The 23,170-nt window shown below is 38.6% G+C and overlaps 2 protein-coding genes across 2 annotated transcripts; one reads left to right on the top strand and one right to left on the bottom strand.

Annotated features, from left to right (window-relative positions):
- Positions 1-1,027: 1,027 nt before the first annotated feature.
- vti1b (vesicle transport through interaction with t-SNAREs 1B) lies at positions 1,028-7,853 on the top strand. The gene is made up of 6 exons (XM_049596980.1): positions 1,028-1,273; positions 1,399-1,457; positions 2,790-2,987; positions 3,349-3,522; positions 3,868-3,929; positions 6,937-7,853. Exons 1-6 carry the CDS (start codon positions 1,177-1,179, stop codon positions 7,025-7,027), a joined length of 681 nt encoding a protein of 226 aa, XP_049452937.1. The 5' UTR covers positions 1,028-1,176; the 3' UTR covers positions 7,028-7,853.
- Positions 7,854-9,420: 1,567 nt separating this feature from the next.
- On the bottom strand, positions 9,421-17,003 carry arg2 (arginase 2). The gene is made up of 8 exons (XM_049596979.1): positions 16,660-17,003; positions 16,503-16,575; positions 12,943-13,117; positions 12,591-12,750; positions 12,219-12,313; positions 12,020-12,124; positions 11,688-11,824; positions 9,421-11,565 (listed from the first exon to the last, which is right to left on the bottom strand). Exons 1-8 carry the CDS (start codon positions 16,771-16,773, stop codon positions 11,375-11,377), a joined length of 1,050 nt encoding a protein of 349 aa, XP_049452936.1. The 5' UTR covers positions 16,774-17,003; the 3' UTR covers positions 9,421-11,374.
- Between the last annotated feature and the right edge of the window lie 6,167 nt (positions 17,004-23,170).

Below are 23,170 nucleotides of genomic sequence, written 5' to 3'. Positions count from 1 at the left end.
ATTTTACGTCAAGATGACACCAATGTTTGATTAACCAGTTGGTTTTAGAAAGTAAATTATCATTAGAATAATTTAATTTATTTATAGGCCTACGATGGAGTATAAACAGTTTTAGGGAATCAGATTAATTTATCATAGGCTGACAGATTAACAAAAGCAGATTTAATGTTTGCAATGTTGTCTTTTAACATGAACTTGTATATATTATATATAAGCATTTATAATTATGTTTTGTACATTGGTGATTGTCTGTTTTTATGTGGTATGCTATGGACCTTTCTGTGTGTCCTTAATAAAGTCATCATCATTATTATTATTATTATTATTATTATTATTACTATGTTACAACTTCTTTTTTTCTCCAGGAACCTTATTTGACTGTCTAATATAATTTTTTTAGGTACAATAACTTGTCAAACTATCATTATGTATATTTATTTGTTTTTATCGCTTTATTTAACTATACTCTAATTCTAGAGCAATTTTCACACTTACAGTCTCAGTACAGTGACGATATATGTTTTATTTTACTGTTTTGAAAACTGCTATAAATTATTACTAATGTTATTTTTATTATTATTATTATTATCATCATTATCAAAACAGGATAAATGTAAGAGATAAAACAATCAAACAAAAGCAAGGGTACAATAAAAATAAACAACTACATACATATGTGAATGGTTAAATAAAATTACGTAAAATTATTTTACAAGGAGTAAAAATTAAGTTTCCATTTTAATAAATAACTAAAATTAATTGTTGTACTGTACATTTTTATAGTAAGAAGCAGTAGTATTGTTTTAAACTACATTTCCCAGAAGGCACCGTGAAAGCTGTCTGCGTAGTGCCTGACTAAAATTGTTATCGTGGTGCTTTTTAAATCTTTTGAACGAGATTTTGGAGCATTTTCCTAATTTTCTTTATTATTTAGAGTGTAATATTGAACCTGTTTATTTTTTGTTCGAAAAAAATGTACTAAATCATGCCTGTGTTTTATTTTTGTTCGGGGGTTTTAGGCACTGGAGGACGGGATCATGAGAGGCATCATGCGGAAGTCCCGAGGACCTGATTATCATCAAAGCAAAACTAGAAGCTGAACTTACGGTTGTGACTGTTACTGTAGTTTTATTTTACCACAAAAGACGAAGTAGTTAAACTACAGTTACTGCAAACATGTCGTCAGAGGAATTCGAGAAGTTGCACGAAATCTACAAATCACTGTATGAGGAGCTGAAGCTGATGCCGGAGAGAGCCGGGAAATGTCACGGAGGTAAACGGTTAATGTTGTTGTTTTACTAGCTAATGTTAACGTTAGCTACTGTGCTAACTGTGTGACAGACTCATGAGAAAGGTGTTTTCTGTGCTGTAAAACTGACACTTGTGTTGTGTTTACAGAGGAGAGGAAGAGGTTGGTGAGGACTTTCGATGAGAGACAGGGAGAAGCTGAGGAAGTGGTGAGCTGCTCTCCTGTTTATTTGTTTAGGAAGTGTTAACTGCCAGCTGCGCACTTTAATAAGACCTTTTATAATCTCTGCCATTATACAAGTAAACGGCTTGGTGCAATAAAGGCCTGCTTTTACTCATATCTATTTACGTACAATCTTGACACACATTTCTTGTTAGTTGTGACTTACTAATATTCCCCACTTTATTTGTGTTATGTGTAGTCTTAGTAATTTATTCAAGCACTTTACTTAAGTACAAATTTGAGGTACTTGTCCAGTTCAGAGGGAAATACTGTACTTTTTACTCCACTAGAATTATTTGACATCTTTAGTTACTAATTAGTTTACAGATTAAGATTTTTACACATGACTCTAAGAAAGAGACTCTGTGTAGAGTAATAAGTTACTTACTACACTGGTACTATTGTGTTACTTTCAGCAAATCACCCCAGAAGAACTAATAGGCATTTTAATGGATAAGGGTCATGTTGTTTCACAGCAGATAATCAAAGCACAGCAGCTCCAGGTTGTTAGAGTTCATTTAAAATCCAGTGCTGCACAGGTGTGACCCATTCATGTACTCACATACAGTGGTTACCACTTTGTATTTACATGAGAAAAAATGATATAGAATAATTAAATAGCCTAGACCTTTTAAAATAAATGATTGACGTAATTACGAGTGCAAATTGCAACACTGGAGCTGGACGACGCACCTGCTGGATCCCCGTGTGCCGGTCAGCTACAGCAGCACTGCAGAGAGGGTTATGTATAAGAATGGGACTGTGTGCCGGCGTTGCTCTACAGTTGTAGGAGATGTGATTGGAAACACATCCAACATACACCAACATCACCCAGGCCAGATTTGGTGATCATCGGGACGAGGAAAAAATTAACCAGAGGCCAGCTCCTTATCCCCGCTGCTTTCATGCAGACTTAGGACGCAGAAGCAGAAAGGGATATGTTGTAGACGTTACATCAGTGGAAACATACTGAACATGATAAGGCACAGTACGACATGACTCAGCTAGGCTGATCACTGGCACCCTTCTACAATTTAGTCTGTAGTGACCATGGACTGTATGAATAAGGTTGTTAAAGAGATGTTTTTTTCTTGTAGTGCACTGACGGAGGTGGAGACAGTGTTACATGACACTGTAAATGTAATAATATTACCCCAAATTTTGTTGTAACATATTATATTACTTTGTTATTGCTAAAACAACTGTATATATTACAAAAGTAATGCGTTACTCCCAACACTGCTGTTAATGTGTCTATTAAAGGCAGTGTATTAAAGACCTTTCCCTGGTATTACACTATTTTCTTATCTGTGTCCAGTTACAAGGAATGGAAGAAGAGCTACGTGCTGCCCCTTCCTCCTTCAGAAATGCAATGAGTACAAAGGTGCGCATGTACCACCGGGATTTGGGCAAGCTGCAGAGGGACATGAAAACCTCTGCTCCAGGCTTTGGTTCCTCCTCTCAGACAGCGGACAGAAGCCATCTTGGCATCTATTCATCACAAAACCAACAGAGTGTGAGTGTTGACTTTGATTTGTTAAAAATCTCTAAGTCTCTAAAATAACATTGGAAAATCTTGCTTTGGCTCTCAGTCTCAGAATGAAAGTAAGAAGCTTTCATGCCTTTCCAGCTCTTTGTTAAGACAAATTCTTAGGAAATGCAGGAAGTTAATAAAGTGATGATGTATAAGTGAATGAAAAAGTTGGAGGAAAAGTTGATGTACTTACTTTACTGCGAAATAAACCCTGGAATGTATTCAACAAAACTACTTGATATCTAAAGGAGTAAAAGTATCTGAGAATGGAGTTTTATTTTCTTGCTCTTCTGTCACTGTTTGTGTTATTCATCCTGGTTATTATTTTTGTCCACCTATACAGACACACCTGCAGTCCCAGAGAGCCTTGCTTCTTCAGGGCACAGACTCTTTGAACAATGCCAGCCAGAGTATTGAGCGAAGTCAGCGCATCGCCGCGGAGACGGATCAGATTGGCACAGATATCATTGAGGAACTGGGAGAGCAGAGGGAGCAGCTGGACCGCACCAGAAACAGAGTGAGATATGATATGATTTGTTATTATGATACTGTACAGGATGAGACTGTGATGCTGCATTTGTTTTAATCTACTGAGGGTTGATACTGTGTGTTGGATATTATAGTTCGATTCAGTCGATTTAGTTTCTCATATTTTATAAGATTTTCTAAAGTAGTCCAACCTTTATAATTAGTTTAGGGGCAAAACAGGTGGTCCAGCTCAGGTTTGGGTCAGTATGATTTATTCAGTTGAATTTTTTTATAATGAAAAATAAATGAAAGGCTAAAAATAAATAAAAATACTATTAGTTGTTGTCAGACAGTGATTTTTATATGTATATTCTGTCTTTTGTTTAATTTCTAGCTGACGAATACTGGAGAGAACCTTAGTCGAAGTAGAAAAATTCTTCGTGCCATGTCGCGGCGGTAAGTGCTACGAGATTATACATTTGATATAAGTAATCTTGAGTTTTTTTGTAATTGATGCGCTAAATGTATGTTTTTTAAGTTTGTTTTATTCTCTGTTCTTTTGTATTCCTGTCAAGAGACAACAGGAGCTCAGTTTGAGTGATAGTATATAGAATTAAACTCCTGTGTACATTAACAAGGCAAAATGGTCCACACTGATAATACTAAAACATAATTTGATAAAAAGAAATCTGATTGGCTGATTAATGTTTTTCTGAATAACATACAGATGATATTAAGGCTGCAACTGATCTTTAGATTCTGCACATGTATGCAGACATACATTGCCCTCAGGTGACCCAAGAGTCATACCACCATCGTAAACTCTAGATTCAGCTATGTTTTTACACTCAATACTAATTTTCTATGACTGTCTAAACTAAACTGAATCTAATGATGAGTACTTTGCTAGTCTATTAGCAGGTGAGCTAAATGCATTTTATTCTATTATTTTGATATGTAGGCTTTTCAAAATGAGATATTTTCCCAAGAACACAATCTTAGAGAAAATCTAGCTCCTGCATATGTATGCAGAATCTGTAGTTGATGGGACAAGATTTCATAAACTGAAGTGTTCTGGTTTTGTTTGTTTTGGTTTTAGTAGTTGGGATATCCACTGGCTACACAGAAAGCCCCTGAAATATTGGCCCTTGCCTCCAGAGGCAATATCATCGTCAGACTATAGTGATGAGTTCCAAGATTGATTTTTTACTATCAAGGCAATAATTAACTGATAATAGTTTAATCTGCGAAATGTCAGTAAAGGTTTCAGTAAAGTGAAAAAGCGCAGCAGGAGACATCTTCAGATGTCTTATTTCTTTTTCTTTTTTCTTTTGCCAACAAAAAGTACAAACCTAATAAAATTCATCAACAATCATGAATGATAGAGAAAAGCGTAAAATCCTCACGTGAGAAGCTTAAACTCTGTTTCTGCTGATCGAGTAATTGATTAATCACCTAATTGTTGCAGCTCTACTGGTGATGTGTTTCACACAACATCAATCAGAGTGTGTAAAATTTTATTATTTAGTTTATCAGCAATCCACCAATGTTGTATCAGATTTCTTTTGGTAGTTTATTGTATTTTACACAAATGTGATAAAATCCATGCATGTCAAGATTTTCCTGGTCGCCCTGGTAGTTCACCTGGTAGAGTGTGCACCCGAGTCCTTTGCAGCAGCACAGGCTCATTTCTGATCTGCAGCCCTTTGCTGAATATCGTCACCTCTCTTCCTTCATAGTTCATTTATTTATTTTAGGGCTGTCGCGCGATTAAAAAAATGAATCTTATTAAGTACATGCTTAGATTAATTAATCACATACATCAATTTTTGCTGTGAAAGTATTTAAAAAATTTCAGTTCAAATGAATTTTGGCAGATGTGTCGTAGTAAAGCTGCTGGAGTTTGGACACAATTGTCCTCTACCACCAAAACTGGTCTGCAGTCCATTGCAAACCATGTTGCAGGGGAGGTGGGCCTAATTCCAATCCGGCCCCTAAAGACTCAAACCCTGAACCCTCACTGACTTAATTGACGCTGTAAGTGATTGAGTGTGAGACTCTGAAAGGGCTGGCAGCTCTGGGCGTGACCATTTATCGGTTATTGTCAGCACGCACAAGATGTGTAAGGGATAGACTCCCTGATCAGTCAATCCTTATCCAAGCACTTGCGTTGCAAAATGGGCAAGAGCTAAGTATAAAGGTAGGGTCTGGAGGATTTTCCAGTTGCTGTTTGTAAACACACATTCAAATTCGACCCCTCCTATCAGGCTCAACTCTCCCGGCTGTACGGAGCCCGGAGGTACGGAAGAAGGCTTCACAGAAGAGGTTCAGGCGAGGCTTGCGCTGGTGCACGTTTGGACATGCTCGGGCATGGCACCTGCGCTCTCTCATTGGCTGGGGAAATCTCTGCCCAGAAGCGAGCTCACAAAAACATCAAAATACAGTTAAAGGGCAGGAGCTCTGCAAACAGAGTCACCACCACACATGAGTAGAAGCCCATAGGTGATGATTAAGCAGGATTTCATTTGTATATGTCTATATTTTGTTTTGTTTGAAAATCCTCCAGATCCTACCTTTAAAATAATGAATTTACTGTGTTTTTACCATATGCATGTTTTTTCTAAACAAGCATCAAAAGTGCTATAAGTGATATAGTGATATCTGATATATAGTGATATATATATATATATATATATATATATATATATAACACTTCCGGTGTTCCGAGGGCAACCCCTGTATTTGATGTCACAACGCTATGAACTGTGGGTAATTTCCTTACCGTAAGTCCGCATCGATGGTGACCTACGGTAAGGGGGCATAAAGGGCTCACTCACTGACTCACTGACTTGACGATTTGACAATGGGACAGCCCTCACACACTCACACACTTCACATGAACGCGCCTCTAAGTCAGTGAGTCTGTAAGGGATCGGATTGGAATTGGGCCTTAGTTAGTCGGTCACAGGTAGACTTACTCAGTTCACATGTGAACACCTGGTTGAGTGTGGCTTGATGAAACTGGCTGCTAGTGCTAGCATCAGAGGCTGTGCTAGCTTGGACCACCGGGTTCACTGCTAAAACGAAAATTCCCCACTGCAGAAATCGCAGAGGATGGTGCTCCTATCAATAGTTCCATTTGAGTGTTTTGTTAAATGTAAATGTTCCATTCACGGGGCCGAGCAGTGTCGTTTCGTCTGCCTTCATCATGTGACAAAGCCACTGTGGCCTGCAATAACACACAGGGTCAAAGGATCCACGGAAGGGTCCACGGAATGCGATTAATCAGTGTTAGTTTTTTAAAGCCATTATTTTTTCTGTGATTATTTAATTGAAATTAACGCGTTATATTGACAGCCCTAACTTATTTCTTTATGAAACATGATGGGTGTCTTCTGTAAATGCTTGTGAAACAATGATGAGCCTCAGTTAATTGTTGACTTTCTTCTTTATTGTCTTTTAGGCTGGTGACGAACAAGTTGCTGTTAGGTATCATCATCATAATGGAGCTGGCCATTCTAGGTGCAGTGGTTTATCTGAAGTTCTTCCGATGATGAGCAAACTACACCGTCTAAAAACACTCTAAGCTTTGGATCCAGGGCAAACCCAGACTCTCTACATCTGTCTCCACTGACTATCCAGTAGCAATAATGCTCCTCTGCTGTATCCAGCCAACTGTTTCTGTGAGTGCAAATAAGGACAATGGGATGATTCAGTCTTAAGGGGAACCTTCACTAAGAGGGGATTCTGTCCATCGGCAGGTGGAGTTCATCTGACAAGGATATCGAATTGTTAAACCTGCTAATGGACCAAACCTTCAGAAACTCTGTGGACAAACTGTGACCTGAAATTTGCACTTTCTTTTATCTGACTGTTATTATTACTGATTCCCTGCAGGATGATTTTCTGGACTTGTGTTCTGGCTGCTACAGACTCCAGAGATGATGTAGGATTTATTCAAGCCTGAGTACGATCGACTTACTCCCACGTGTAGATTCTGTGGTGACTGTACTTTTGAGATGTTACTGATAGCAGTACTGGGACATTTATAACTGATCAGATTAGAATATTTTAGCTCAAAACAATTGTGTTGTGCCATCGTCTGTATAATACTCAGCAACAGTATTTGATAAAATGGCACCAGTCTGATCTGTTTTATCCAAATGATTGTACTGACCTAATTTTTCGAAGACCTGAGGCCAAATTTGTCGGTCAAATATGTGAATGAAAAATGAGTGTGAACTCTTAATACATGCAATGATCTTAACAGTTAATAATAACGTCTAATCACTGTATAATACAAATGATCGCTGTTAGAAATAGGCTTCAGTATTCCTCATTTGACAGTCTCCTCATCATTAAAGCTAATCTTTAACCCCAGTTTGCATCTGATATTTCCAGGAACGGCAGGCAAACAAGCCAGAGTTAAATAAAACATCCGCTGTGGAGCTGACGTCACTGAAATTTGTTACAGGCTGAAGCTCCAGAACAGGTCAGGTTAGTGCTGGGTAAACAGCATCTGTTACTATGGAATTCATTCTCATATAATAGGTGATAAGGTTGTTTTCAGTGCTGTGTTCTTGAAGTGGCACATCTGCCGCAGTGCCGCAGTGTTTTTCTTCCGCACAGATATCATGTGTTCCTGGTGTGATGTCAAGTACAAAAACATGTTTGGTGACCTGCTTGTGTGGCTCAGGTGGAGAGTGGGAGTTGGGCTGGAGGGTTTTTGCTTATAACTAAAATATTGCTTCACGTTCTTTTATGCAACTAATCATTAATGTAAATATAACACCAACAATACTGGTAAGAGTTTTAAAGTAGTTCAGACTTTTTTTTTCATGCTGGCTCTACAGATGGCATTGTCGGTTGATCCACTGTTTTTGTCCAGCCTGAAATATCTCAATAACTATTAAATGGATTGACATAACATTTGTACAGATGTTTACATTCCCAGAGGATAAATCCTAATGACTCAAGTGATCCCCTTGCTTTTAGCCAGTTTAGTTTATTTTGGTTATTTTGAACTTAAACAGGGTTCCTGCAGTTACTAAAAAATTTTAAAAGCATTGAATCCGCCAGTCTAAATGTAAGGCTTCAGTTGGTCTTAAAATGTCGTTAGTAAGTCTTTCAAATATCATAAAAATGCCAGTCATGGGCAGTAGGATTTAATGAATTCTTTTATCTGACATTGCATTGTAAAATCTCATAACTTACCCATTAATAATCTTTTTTTTAATCCATCTTTTAATTCCCTTTTAGATCTGTTCCCCAAATTTACTCCTTTGACTTTTTTATGTCTTTGTTTTGCATTTGTTCTCATATTTATTTTTATATACATACAAATTCATTTACTTCACACTGACTCACTCTAAATTTGTACAAAAATTGGAACAACTTGTGGACACAGTCTGGAAGCATCTTATTCTTTATACTTCATTCCTTAATTGTGCAGTTTTAAAGTCCACCAAATCTCTATATTTGAAAGCATGTGAGTTTCTAAATAATGGTTGGTTGGTTCATGATAATCAGCTTTGTTGATAAGTCTTACAGCACTGTTCTGATGCATAAAAAAATTAATTTGTGATTGTATGAGTTTCCCCAAACCTCCACTCAATCGTTAATGTATGAACGTATGAATGAACAATACAGTATTTGTAATTAATTCAGCTGGCACCACCATGAGGTTCACATTTGTGGATTATAGTGAAATAACTATTGGATGGATTACCATGAAATTCCCCATATTCCCTTGAAGATGATTTGTAATAACTTTTTTGATTTTTCATCTAGTGCCACCATCCTGTCAAAGTTTTATTTATTCACCTCTCTGGTTTATGGCCATATACCTGCAGAGCTAATGAGAGTCCCATCAGCTGCTGTTTGCCCTGTCTTTTGTTAGTTACATTAGAATAAATGAGACTAACTGTGAAGAAAATAAAGACACCAGTTCACGTGAACGAAAAATGTAATCACATTTATGGAAGACCAAAATATAGACTCCTTGTTACAAGGACAATAGTGGGCCACATAAAGTCAAGCATCAGATCAGTTCAAACTTCAATAAGCAAATAATTGTTTTGTTTTTGCCAGCATTTAAATTAAAGCTGGATATTTTCGGTTCTCAAGCCAAATAACACTGATGTAATCAGCTATTTATACACACAGTAATTCTACGTTCATTGTGAAAATACAAAAGTAAACTCTAAAGAAAATACAGTAACCACAGCTGGTCCAAAAGTGCAAACACATCATCACTAATTTTTAGTTACTGGCACAGCCACAAAACCACTGTGAGAGTCCATGTCAGACAGTAGATTCCAAACTCCGTCAAACTTGGTTTATCATACCTCTGAGGCAGGTTCATTCTCTTGTAAACCAAACGCATAATAAATATGTGGCAGCTGTGTCTCTTAACACTTAACACATCTTAACTATAACATACAGGAGCAAAATAAGTTAGTATTGCTGTTTCAATGACAAGTATTTCCATCAATACATGTAGTAGTTAACATCATGTCAAAGACTTTTGTCCCTGCATTGTTAAAGCTGGGGTAGACAGTTTTCTGGAAAATAAAACAGCAGAATTTGAAAATAGAGCCCTCCTTCTGCAGCGCTCCCCTCTCTGTCCTAAGCCCCTCCCACCAGACAGACACCCATAAGAGTACTACTCATTCTTTCAATCATCTTGATTGTGATTGTCATCCTGATGTTGTTAGAAGACAGCAACTCCACAAGAGATACCATCCTGTTTTCCTTGCAAACTCGTGGGCCCGCAGAGCCCTTTGGGGTGACATCGTGGATGTATAAAAATAACTGGATACAGGTAGGGCCCCAGTTATTCTTTTGAAAGTTGCACAGTGGCGAATGAAGCCAAGAAAGTTTAATTTCTGCATTATGAAATTACTTGGATCTTCCTTATCATACGGCCCAGAGAACAAGTGCACTCCAGACTAAGGGCAGGCAAGCAGCTAACTTCCTGGTTTAGCCCTCTGCTAACTTGGGGATAAAAAAGATTTAATTGTGCGGCTCTTCTATACTTTCGAGATGTTATCAGGTGGAATGGATCAAATTCAGATAATGGAAAAAGACATTTCGTCTTTTTCGTCTCTTTCACAATTGAAGTCCATGGAAAAAAGTATTTTTGGGCCACTTGACATCACATGACGAACGTTGTAATTCCATGTTTGGCTACTATATAATATTGGTGTCAAAGCCTGGCGCTGTTCCTGGGGGCCTGGATGACACACTGTGATTCGAGACTCTAGCTAGCTGCATAAACATGAACTTGAATCATCACTTGAATTAGCTGCAGCGGTTAGCAACAGGCTTAACTATCAGCAACATTTTCTCTCCATCTCTGAAACGCTTTGCTGATATTGACTTTTTTATTGTCAGACTTTTAGACTCTATTTGATAAGTCTTCCTTTTTTGGGTTCCTTTGCAGTGCGGGCAGTTGTGCCAATGCTGGAATAGCAACTTTCTCTGCAGGATTCTCCGCCATTGAATCAGGCTTCCAGTGAAGGGACGTGCATCTGCGTATGCATTTGTAGAACAGCCCATAGGAACGCCCTCTCTCTGGCATGACCTGTGATTGGCCAAGACCTCCCATCATTGGGGTAGATTTTCTAAAGCAAAGCCAAGAGGAGGTGCAGAAGTCTCTCTCATAACACTTGAATTGAAATATGCTCTGCCCAGTGATGCAAAAACAAAAACTGCCCACCCCGGCATGAAAGTGAACTCTTCTTCTAAATGTTTTTCTTCACTAAACATAACCCTAAAACAGCAAAGAGGTGACAACAAAATCTGCAGCTACCATTAGATTCAGTCTTTACAGTCTTGTATTCAGAATTGTGGAATGCTCAGGGATGACGTGATAAAGTTCATAGCTTTGCTTCGTGCTTTCAGAGGCGCAGCTGCTCTGTGTCGCCCTTCACGGAGGGAATCTCATCCACAGGTACATGAGCGCCTTCTCTCGTCTGTCCCAGAGACGACGCGATGACATCAACCGCTAAAGAGGCGGTGGCCTCCACGGCTTCGGGGTTGGCTCCCAGCAGTGGGTTCACTTCCACCATGTCCAAGACCGACAGCAGACCTGCACATCAGCACATTCACAAGTTAGGTACTAGAACTTAATGCTAAGAGCCCTTTGAGGACATGAGGGTATCTGACACCGTCTATACAGGATGTTCTGAACATGTTTGTAGTCATCTGTACCTGTGTTATGGATTTCCTCTGTGATGTAGATTCCCTCCCTGTAGGTCAAACCTCCGTTCACTGGTGTTCCTGTGGCTGGAGCCAGAGACGGGTCAAATGAGTCGATGTCAAAGCTCAAGTGGATCGGTCGCTGGTTTCTGTTCAAGAAGGTAAGATCGTTAAATGTCAAGAATTTAAGGTTCATTTTAACTCAGACATAAGGAAACATTTGATTTTTATCAAATATACCAAACAAAAAAAGATTTGTAGTGAAAGATTAATATGTTAAACATTATAAAATAATCATATAACCATGTTAACAGAAAGTGAGTATCATAATCTCTCAAAGATACCTTGCCAGAAGATGGTCAAGAGTGACTTCCATGACCCTCTGGATGCCTAGTCTGTCGATATCCCTCATTGTGAAGTACTGGATACCCAGGTTCTTAAGGATGTGGCTGTAATGAACAAAGTCAGAAACATCAAGACCTATTTTCACAGAGCTTACATGGAGAATTAAATTCATATCAGAACGTCATAGCGTGCACTTACTACTCTCCGGGGTCAACGTCCCGCAGCCCAATGTACACCAGGTCCCTCGAGGTTAGGCATGGCTTCATCCAGGAGAACCCTGGGATATCTGGCATCTGTGGTGGACAGAGATAGAGTGTAAAGTGGAATGCATTTTCATGTAGAGACAAATAAAATATCCACCATTGGGTGATATCTGACAGATCAAATAAAGGTTATTGTTAGCATGTCAATTGTTGATCGTGGTTTTAAGGCATAAAAATTACTTAATTAATACCTATTTAATACGTTATAATTTTTCATTCTTCTTTCAGTCTGTGTGTCTTGCTCCTGTGTAGAAGGGTTGGAGGGGGGCTTAACATGTCTGTGCATGAGCTTAAAAAATCCTCTCACCTTGTCTTGCAGCTCTTTGAGCATGAACGCCACAGGCTGGCCGTGGAGGTTTCCTGATGGCGAAGTCATGGGTGTGTTTATGTCTGCATGAGCATCAACCCAGATGAGACACAGGTCAGGACACTGCCGGGCGTGGCCTCCCACTGATCCAATAGCAAGGCTACGAAATAAGATGACAGTCTCATAAATATCTGGTGTTTGCATCAGTCAGATTCAGAAGCTGAGGGTATTGTTGCATGTGTTAAAGTGATTTATAGTAGCCTTTGGACACCTAAATACTGTATGACTGTATGATTTCAAGGTGGGGTCTGTTCACGGACACCACATTCTGTATTAATAGATTATTAGTTACCTGTGGTCACCTCCCAGCATGACAAGTGTGTGTCCAGCGCCGACAGCTCTGCTCACTGCGCCAGACAGCATCTTGCTTGCCCCACCCACTGAGCGAGGGAACTTTACATTCATGTAGGGTTCGTCCTTCTCAAGGTGGTGGAAGTTGAGGTCGCCAAAGTCGTGGACAGAATAGTCTGAGGAACACAACAAGAGGCTGACATTATTTTAAGGGATTTAACTGAGTCACTCTTTTGGTGAACAATGACTGTGCAATGGTGCAGTTTTACACCAGCACGTCTGACTGTTGCATGGAGGGAACCTGCAACCTTTTGGTTTTGGACACTGCCCTGCTCTGTTTTCATTAAATATTTGCGCTCTAATGACTGCAACGCTGTGTAATCTGTAGCCTCCATAGCATTATTTAACACTCTTCTGTCTACCTTGCAGTCTGGGGACGCTGACTCATTCAGTGCCCGTGGAACATTCGTGACGGGGCTCTTTCCACTTGTCCTCTTTCCCACGTCAGCTCAAGTTACAGCCTCTGCAGCTCGCCCTCTACTAGGTGGCCACGGAGGTAAAGACTGAAAAATTTCCACTTACTTTAAGCCACACACTGCGACGTAAACAAGTGATGTGATCCACCATATTGGGGGTTCATCTGGCAATGTGAGCCTTTATGGCAGTGTAGTGTTACTCTGCTGATCTAAGGGGGAACCAGTGTGGTACATTACCCATTGCCATTCGTAGACAGGACAGGAATAGCCCTTATGTCGCTGCAAACATGAGCATGGATTGCAGGACAATTCAAAAACTCTGTTACAGCAGCGGCGGCAGGCTGCAGGTTTTGCTTCTGATTACTCTGAAATGTAAGATTATGGCTGCTGTGTGCACTGTAGTTACATCCTTGTTACAGCTGATAAGCAGATATCTGGGACCAGGCGTGCTCGCATTCCTTGGAAAATGCTGTTACACTCTGGGTTTGTTTAACTGGACGCTTGGTTGAGCTTCTGTTTAACTGGCAGGAACAGGTTCGGCGGTTGTGATCAGTCACACACCTAGATTATCCATTGTGTGAGGATGTGTGTAAAGCTGTCATTATCATCAACAATAACCGTCATTTCCTATTATATATGGAGAAGAACCAACAATCTGTGGAACTCAGCAGTGATTTTGTGGGTATACTGTGATTCTGTCAAGTGTGGTGTAATGACAGTACATTTATACGTGTGGTATACTCTGTAGTGAGTGTATTTATAGTATCCTTATCATACATATGATAGCTTAGTGTTAGGCTTCTGTGGGGTCAACAGGCAGCCCTCCACTCTTCCAGTACACAGTGACCTCCTCGTAGGTTATTGTATTTTTCCTTTTATTAGTAATTATATTTATGATTTTGTAAAATAATTCTACAGTAAATTATTCTACCAGGTGCATGATGATGTCGTTTTTTAATTAAAAACTTGAAATTTAAAGACACTACTTTGTACTAACTTGTAATAGACCATCTTTTTAATCAAACACAAAACAGATTCATTATTGAAAGCTACAATAAACCATAGTACAAATATTTGAAGGCATTATGTCTTTGTTGCACCACATAATGTCTTACATCTTGCAACGTATCAGTGTGTCCTCAGTGTGAGACTTAGGGTTGTCTGTTGGCAAGACTCTGGCAATACGATACGTATCATGATGCAGGGGTTACAGTTTACATTCAGGAGAGTCAAAGGCTGAAGACAGATTACAGCCCTGCTATCCTGCCGTCAGAATCCAGAAATAACACAAAGTGAACCAATTTTACACAACGTTATTACAGCTAAGGTGGCACGGTGTTGCTTTGGTTAGCACTGCCACCTCACAGCAAGAGGGTTACTGGTTCAAACCTGGGGTGGGGGAGCCGTTCTGCGATCAGTTTGTATGTTCTCCCGTGTCAGCGTGGGTTTTCTCCAGGTGCTCCAGCTTCCTCCCACAGTCCAAAGACATGCAGGTTAATTTGTGACTCTCTGTGACCCCCCCCCCATTACGACCCCTACCAGGACAAGTGGTTACGGAAAATGATTGAATGATAAAACTAAAGTAAAACTAAAACTAGGTGTTAAAAAAATGTGAGAAATAAAAATAGAGACTAGATTAGATAAACTAACAAACTAAATTGAATAAGAATATACAGGAAGTGTATTTAGATTTATTCTTTGATCATTTGGTCCAATTTGTCACCACAAAAAGCTTGAGGAGAGGCATTGTATATTGAGACAGGAATGTCTACGTGACTGTGAGTCATGTATATGAGTCATGTAATACTTATTCTGAACTTTTAAAATTCTGACAAATACCAGTCATATTATAGTAAAAAAAATGAAAACTATTACTAAAAGTAATAAAAACTTAAGTACAACTTTACATTTTTAAACAATGAAAACTGAACTGAATTGAGCAGAAAAATTAAAAACAAAGTAAAAATATAAACTAACAAAAAATAGAAAATTATAATAACTCAGCTGTCATGAATCTTTGCATGTAAATTTAAACTACTGATTAATTAGAAAATTAAAAATATTTTTGTTACTTTATAATGACACAGTATCACAAAACATAATATCACGATCTATTTTTTGTTGCACCCCCATCTGTGCCACTACAGATAGACTTGCAGTATCCCAGGCTGACTTTATAGTGACTTTACAGTGTTCCTGTCCTTACTGTTACTGTAACTCATTCCTCCACTGTATCACCAGTTTCTATGGTAAATCTCTTTTGTTATTTTAGGAGGCGTGGTTTTGCAGTCACAATACAACTTCATTGACCTAAGCCTAAAATAAAGAGCGCATTCTTTCCGTGTGAGGTGTCCCATTTCATCCTTCAAAGCAGCACTCCTGTGTCCAACGGGAAACTGCCCGCAGGTGGGTGGAAACGCAATCATAAAAGAGTAATTACAGAGAGAGGGGGGAAAGTCTGTCTGCAGTGACGACACAGTGGAAATACATCAGCCCATCCTCTTCCTCTGTGCGCCCTTCCGAGCATGTGCCCCGGACAAGAATGACTAAACCAGACATGTGGCTGAGAAAAGAAAATGCAGACTGTGTTACACGGTGTGTTTCACCATGGTGGTTTATTCTTGCCCATGTATGGCATCGCTTCAGTAGATGCGCCCGCGGGGACTGAATGAAGCTCTTATGAGTTTGGAGTCGCCATTACTTCATTGTTTCAGTATTTCAACCGGGATTTACATAATAATGATTTCAGTTCATGCTGTTCTGCTGCCTGAAAAAAGCCTAGTAAGTGGACATTATGGTTATTTATCCTGTTTAAATACACATCCTGTTAATAATCTATGATGTAGGTGACAGGATTTGATTTAAAGTGGACTAAAGCAGGGATCACTTTGTTCCCAAACGCACGTGAGCTTAAATAACCTCTCCAAGCCTATGTGTTGGATGTTGATATTTACAGCCCTCCGGGTGATATAACAGTGGCAGCCACCGGAGGAAGACGTTAAATCTGTCTAAATGTAACCTGCAGGTTCCCACCCATTCACTGTTACATAACGCAGCAGCGCCGGCTGCTCCATTATTCACCTACCTAAACCGGAGAGCCTGTCGATGAGCCCCGCATCTCTGATGGCTTTAGGGCCGTGCTCCACACCTCTTCTTTTCTGTAAAATAAACACCAGGGGGTTAAATCTGTCTAGATGATGTTAAATATTAAAAATAAAAGAGTCACATAAATCTTTTCCTACCTGTCCTCTTGAAAAAGGAGCTCCCAGCACAGCCACGGACTGAGCCCTGCTCTGTTGACACGTGTGTCCCAGTTGAGTCCTGAGAAGACTGGATAAAGGTCCCCTCAAAGCCATTTTTATTTTTGAAAATCCCAGTCGTCCCAGTTGAAGTGAACCCGATCCCAGACACCGCGCAGAAAGTCTGATGAAAGCGCGGAGAGATGTTGCGCTGCTGGATGCTGAATGTGGCCGCGCTGGTGCAAGAGGCCGGTCTTATTGCTCCTCTGGCTACTTAATATTCATGAGCTGCTACACTCAGACTAATGAGAACACACCCTCACTTGTACATAAACACATACAGCTTATTTAAGTTTCTTTGAGGTTGTTTGTGAAGCGTTTATAACGTGTAATAAAGTTTTATTACCATATGTACGTCCTGTGTTATGTACAGCTGCTGACGTCACGTTGAGTGACACACCTTCATAGTGGCCAATGGGAAATGGCAAAATGAGAGGGTTCGCTCTGTGGGCGTGGTCTGAACTGATGTAAGCTGGGTCAGGTGCTGTACATGACATGTTTGTTGGGAAGCTACTGCAGTCTCATCCAAGTGGAAATTTCCGGAGAAGCAGCCGAGCGCGGCTGATAGGCCTGTTTACATTGTCGTGTTTGACCTGGGTGTTTATCAACATGTGTCCCAAAACACCCGCCTATCGTAGGCTGTGTCAGGTCAAGAGGAAAACACATAACCATCTCTAGGCCTACAGCTGTCCATATAGGCAAGGCAAGGCAGCTGTATTTGTGTGGCACAGTTCACACACCAGGGCAACTCAAAGTGCTTTACAGAGCAGTAGGATATAAAACATGATAAAGGATGTAGAAAAGAGTAGATAGAAAAAACACATATAAAAGGTGAAATTAGTTACTAAATGTTTACAACTGAAAAAAATCACCATTAAAACTGAGAGTGCAGACAAGAGGTCCAAAGATGATTTAAAATGATATAAAAAATTGAGTTAAAGAATAAGGTTGCAGTCATTACAGAGTGGAGTAGGCAGTGTAAGAAAGAAATGTCTTTAGCTTTGACCTTAAAGTGTTCAGAGTCTGGGCTTGTCTTACATCAGCTGGGAGGTTATTCCAGGTTTGTGCTGCATGATAACAGAATACTGCTTCACCATGTTTTGCTCTAGTGTATATCAGGTCATGCGTTCAAGGGACCCACTATCTTTGAGTTGATTTTTATTAGATATGCACAACTTAAAAGAGTATCATTGCAGAGTATATCCCAACAATTGTGTGTAAAGGACTTTTTATTTTGTACAGGATTTTTTTTTTAAAATTGTTGCTGCAGCGGCCCGGGTTCGACTCCAGCCTGTGGCCCTTTGCTGCATGTCATTCCCTCTCTCTCTCCCCCTTTCACACTTGACTTTCCTATCAATTAAAGGCAAAAACTGCCCAAAAAAAAATCTTAAAAAAACAAAACTGGTGCAACATGCAGCTGCTAAGGTGTTAACAAAAACTAGTTGTCGGCCCCACATCACCCTAGGCTTTACATGACATGGTCCTTGCTTATGTAGTAGAGGTTTTGAGTCCCTATTCACACAGTCGGCAACTTCAGTCATCTGATCAGGGCCTTTAATCAGTTCCCATTTGTTTTTAACCCAGAGATGACCGTGCTTTTGAGATTGTTGCTCCTAAACTTTGACACAGTCTTTCCATTAGAGCTGCTGAAAACTCACTTCTAAAGGTTGGCCTTTTTATAAATATTCTGTTTACCCTTATTTATTTATTTTAATTTTGATCATGAACTTTAACTCTTGTCTATGTATCATGCATACATATGGGTCTGTATGTATTTATGTATACATAAATATTTATATGTGTCAAATTCTATAGGCGGTGTTGCCTCACAGCAAGAGGGTTCCTGGTTCGGAGTCCCTCTGTGGGTTTTCTCCAGGTGCTCCAGCTTCCTCCCACAGTCCAAAGGTTAACTGGTGACTCTAAATTGTCCGTAGGTGTGAATGTGAGTGTGAATGGTTGTCTGTCTCTATGTGTCAGCCCTGTGATAGTCTGGTGATCTGTCCAGGGTGTACCCTGCCTCTCACCCAGTGTCAGGGGGATAGGCTCAGGACAACTGGGTAAGCGGTCACATAAATGAATGAATGTATCTTATTCCATATGTGATGTGGTTTGTAAGTGCATGTTTTAAACAGTGCTATATTAAAAGATTATCACATTATTAAAAAAAAATATTACAAGTAAAACTTTAACATATAAAATCTTAATTAAAAGTATTATCTGCAAAATAATTGTCATTATGTAGACACATTCGTAAGAACAAACATACAAACATTAGGTGATTATAACTTATCCACTAATGTCTAAGTAGGGTTCTAATGTTTTATCAGGTGGAGGTAGAACTTTTGAAACCACTTTATAACAGTGTATTTTAGAAGATTATATGTTTCATATGTAATCTTACTCCACTGTCATGAAAGATGCTAAAAAAAAGTCAGCTTTTAGTGAAGTAGAAGATGAGAGTTGGCAATTAAAATACCAGTTGACACAAGTCAAGAGCCACCACCAGTACTACACTGGGCAGTCTCATCTCCAGTTCTTACAGCACATTGCATCAACACTCACCAACAGTAACCCAGCAACTGTGTGCATATGACTTCACTCAGGATCTTGTTTGACTTTTCTTAAACGTGGTTTTGACTTGACTCGTCCTACTTTCACCCTTTACACCTAACCCTCTCCTCGCCAGTGTCCAGTGGTTTATACGTGAAGTCTCTTATGTATGCATATCCTTAGTTTTGTGGAACACACACATAACATATGTACACACAGTTAACCAATACCTATACCAATAAACATTATGTGAGTATATAAAATACACAAAGTAATTATTATAAGAGCCAGATCATAATGACTCAGCATATTAATACAGGAATTTACCTCACACTGCAAAGTAACCCCCCACCACTACTGTCACATAAATTTAGTGAAGTAAATTAGCATTGAATGGAAACACTCAACTAAAGTAGCCTACAAGAATCTCAATAGGCCATTATATGTGCAGTAGCCTATTGTACTTGCTTAAATGTGCTTGCTGAGATATGCAGTAATGAAAACCATATCTGTCTTACTTTTTATGTTAAGTCTCAACTCATAGTTTGCTCGGTTATATTCCTTCAAAAAGCAACATAGATAGCGTTCTTGCAAAGTATACACATGAGACAATACAAAATACATAAACAATTTCTAAAGCATGCAAAAGATTTACGCAACATGTAACATTGATTTTTAACACTTTGAATTAAAAGAACAGAGGAAAAAGTGGTGAACTGATGGTCTGTTGTCACTCAGCAACATAATTCTAGAATGTTAACTGAATCATGTGGTTGGTGAGCGACACTGAGCACCCTACGTTTGTCTCCTCACGTAATCAGCCAAATAATACAGGCTGACGCATCCAGTGGTCAGACAACAGTTGTGCTTAGTGTCCAGTCACTGGGAGGGTAAATGACTGTGCTGAGATCTACTAAATAAAGGAAGGCATTTGGCGCCACCAAGTGACTAAAAAATGGAGAACACAGATAGTTTAATATGTGAAAATGGATTTCCATTCCCTGATTACAGCCTGTCAGGCAAACCTTTCCCCTGGATGTTAGCTATACACATCTCACTCTTCTCATATTTCATCTAAACAAGGTCCTAAACAGTACTAGTTGATTTATAATGTATGTTGGGGTATTGCAGTCTGGGATTGAATCTGTGTGCTAACCTGCAACATTTTATTCAAATACTTCTGGTTAGAGATGGCTGTGGCATTTATAACCAGAGACCAGTTCCACGGTATGTTGTGTATCTTGAATACCTTTCAGCCAGCCATTATTTAAAATTTACAAGCCTACACTACTGAATTACAGAAATTTCATTTCGCTCACCCTTTTATCCAAATAGACCTAAAATAAGTGCATTCAGCCATGGATACAGCCTAAAAACTGCAGGAATTATGCAAGTACTAACCTCATGAAATCTGCTTAACTGCTGCAAGTACATATTATATACCCTATAATAAACATCAATAGATAATAAACTTTGAGTTGGTCCAGTTTTGAAAAAATACTTTATTCTTGCATGAAAATGTCTGTACTGTTGTAATATGCACAAATATAGTGACTTACACAAAACAAAACCAGACGTGATGTTTAGTGTAGGGTTGAAAACAATTGTTGTTTTTTCAGTTATTTTTCTTATCATCCAGTTTAAAATCTATAAAATGTCAGAGAATAGTGACAATGTCATTTATATTTTTTAGGTCCCAAGGTAATATATTCAAGTACATGTTTTGTCTGACCAACAGAACAAAATCCAAACATTATTTATATAATAATGTGTAAAAAAGAAGAAAAACGGCAAAATGTCACACTTGGTAAAACTGAAACCAGATAATGTGTTAACCATCAATTAATCAGCTTCTATGAAGTAAACTGCTAGGTTTACAGTATAACTTATCTTAAGAACAGCTACTAAGTTCATTTTTATACCGTCTTGAAATGAATGGAAATTACTGACTGCTGGGTCAGGAAAGGGCAAATGAGTCTGTATTTTTCGTTTTTATTTTACAATTGCTTTTGCAAAATAAATGTGTGTTTCTCATGCCTTTGAATTGAATTGAATTTTTCAACATCATGTGCAATATTACTTTTAAATATCATGATCACTTGGCAATGTCATGTGGTATTTCAGTTTCTTAATATCATTAGCAATACAACTTTTTTTTATAGATTTTATTTGTGAGTTTTTAACACTAATAATTCACAAACACGGACATAAGAAATACAGGACAGAAAAAATACATGAAAATAAAAACAAAAACAAAACAAAAAAATAATAGTAGTAATAATATTAATAGGGATTTTAAGAAATTGTAAGATAAACGATAACACACTGCCAGCCAGAGGAAAAACAGTACAATTATTCGCCAGTTCATACTGTGTCACAATGTGGTTAGTCAGCTTGACTTCTCACCCTTTTGGTAAGTTCAATAAAGTGTTCCCAGATTTTTAGAAAGCTGGAGGGAGTTAGACAGAGTGTACCGGATTTCTTCATAATTTAGGCAAGAAATGATGTTATCTAGCCATTTGTAAAGCAAAGAGGGGAAACAGATTTCCATTCTTGCAAAATAACCCTTTTTACTATGACTATACCAAACATAAGAACTTGCTGTAATGTAGGGGAAAGAGTCACGGAGTAATCAGAACAGCCCAGTATCACAGTGAGAGAATCAGGGACTAATGTGATGTTTGCTATATGTTACTATACAGTTGAAAAAGTAGCAATACTACATCTCATTGTCACGTCACATACAATATAAAGTTGATTATCAGGCACAATCTGCATTTTCCCCCCATTTTAGTTCAATTTTAGTATTTCTTGTACTTACCTTACCTTGTTGTTACTCTAATAGGCACTGATTTTTGCTTTTTTACTTCTTAAACATTTTTATATCTTGACTTTATATTTTACATCTTTATATCCTGACCCGGGGAACCCACTGGTTGTTACTTTGTGAACGTTAATTAGGGTCCGGGCAGCTAAGCTGCCAGGACACTATTGTAATCCTAGGTATTCTTCTTCTTCTTTCTTCTTCTTCTTCTGAGGAAATCATACTTCCCATGGGTGAAAACTCACCAAACTTTGCACAAAGGTCCAGTCTCAAGCCTGATATCCTCAGCTGTAAACTCCAGGCAATAGTCTGTGGCACTACAGCAAGCCTCTAAAGTTCAAAATGTTGGAAATTCATAACAAATCAACCATACGTGCTACAACTTCACAACTTTCATCAAACTGTAGCCCCAGTACTGAAGAAACTATTGTACTTTTAAACGTATTAAAAATTATGAAGTTCATCACTGTTTTTTTTTTTTTCAAAAACTGTAAAACTTCTTAAACCTATCTCCTCTCACATTTTTTGCTCAATTGACACCAAACTTGCTACAGAGCATCTTCAGACTGACCTACAAAAACTACGTTTCTCAGATTTTTGATTTATCAAAAATTGAGCCTAAAGTGCATCAAAATGTTTGACTGTAAACGGTACTGTAAACATATACATGCAAATTCTTGCTCAATAAATCTTCAATGTTCATGAAAAAAGACAAAATTCTAGAGTCATGGTAGATGATGTGTGGCAAATTTCAGAATTTTATCTCAAAAACTGAATCTTTGACAGCATTTTGAATTTTGCTCTAATGTGAACAATTGGAGTCAATGTAAAAATGGCAATTTTAAACATCAGTTTTTCACTTATGGAGCAAATCAATCATTGTTACAAACAAATTACCAACATCTCCATGCTGTCTAGATGCGTATTTAGATGTGTATTTTCAGATTTGAACTGAACTGAATTTTTTTTTACAGTGATTTGAAATCTGCTTTTCCATGCATGGACGGCTGCTAAACCCGCTAATTAACTAATTAGCTCAGTGAGATAGAAATTGATTCTCAGAGGTTGTGAGTTCAAGCC

This window comes from Epinephelus fuscoguttatus, linkage group LG14, assembly GCF_011397635.1.
Source record: "Epinephelus fuscoguttatus linkage group LG14, E.fuscoguttatus.final_Chr_v1".
Lineage (NCBI taxonomy): Eukaryota > Metazoa > Chordata > Actinopteri > Perciformes > Serranidae > Epinephelus > Epinephelus fuscoguttatus.
Note: the sequence above shows the minus strand (reverse complement) of the source record. Positions and strands in the feature narration are given on the sequence as shown.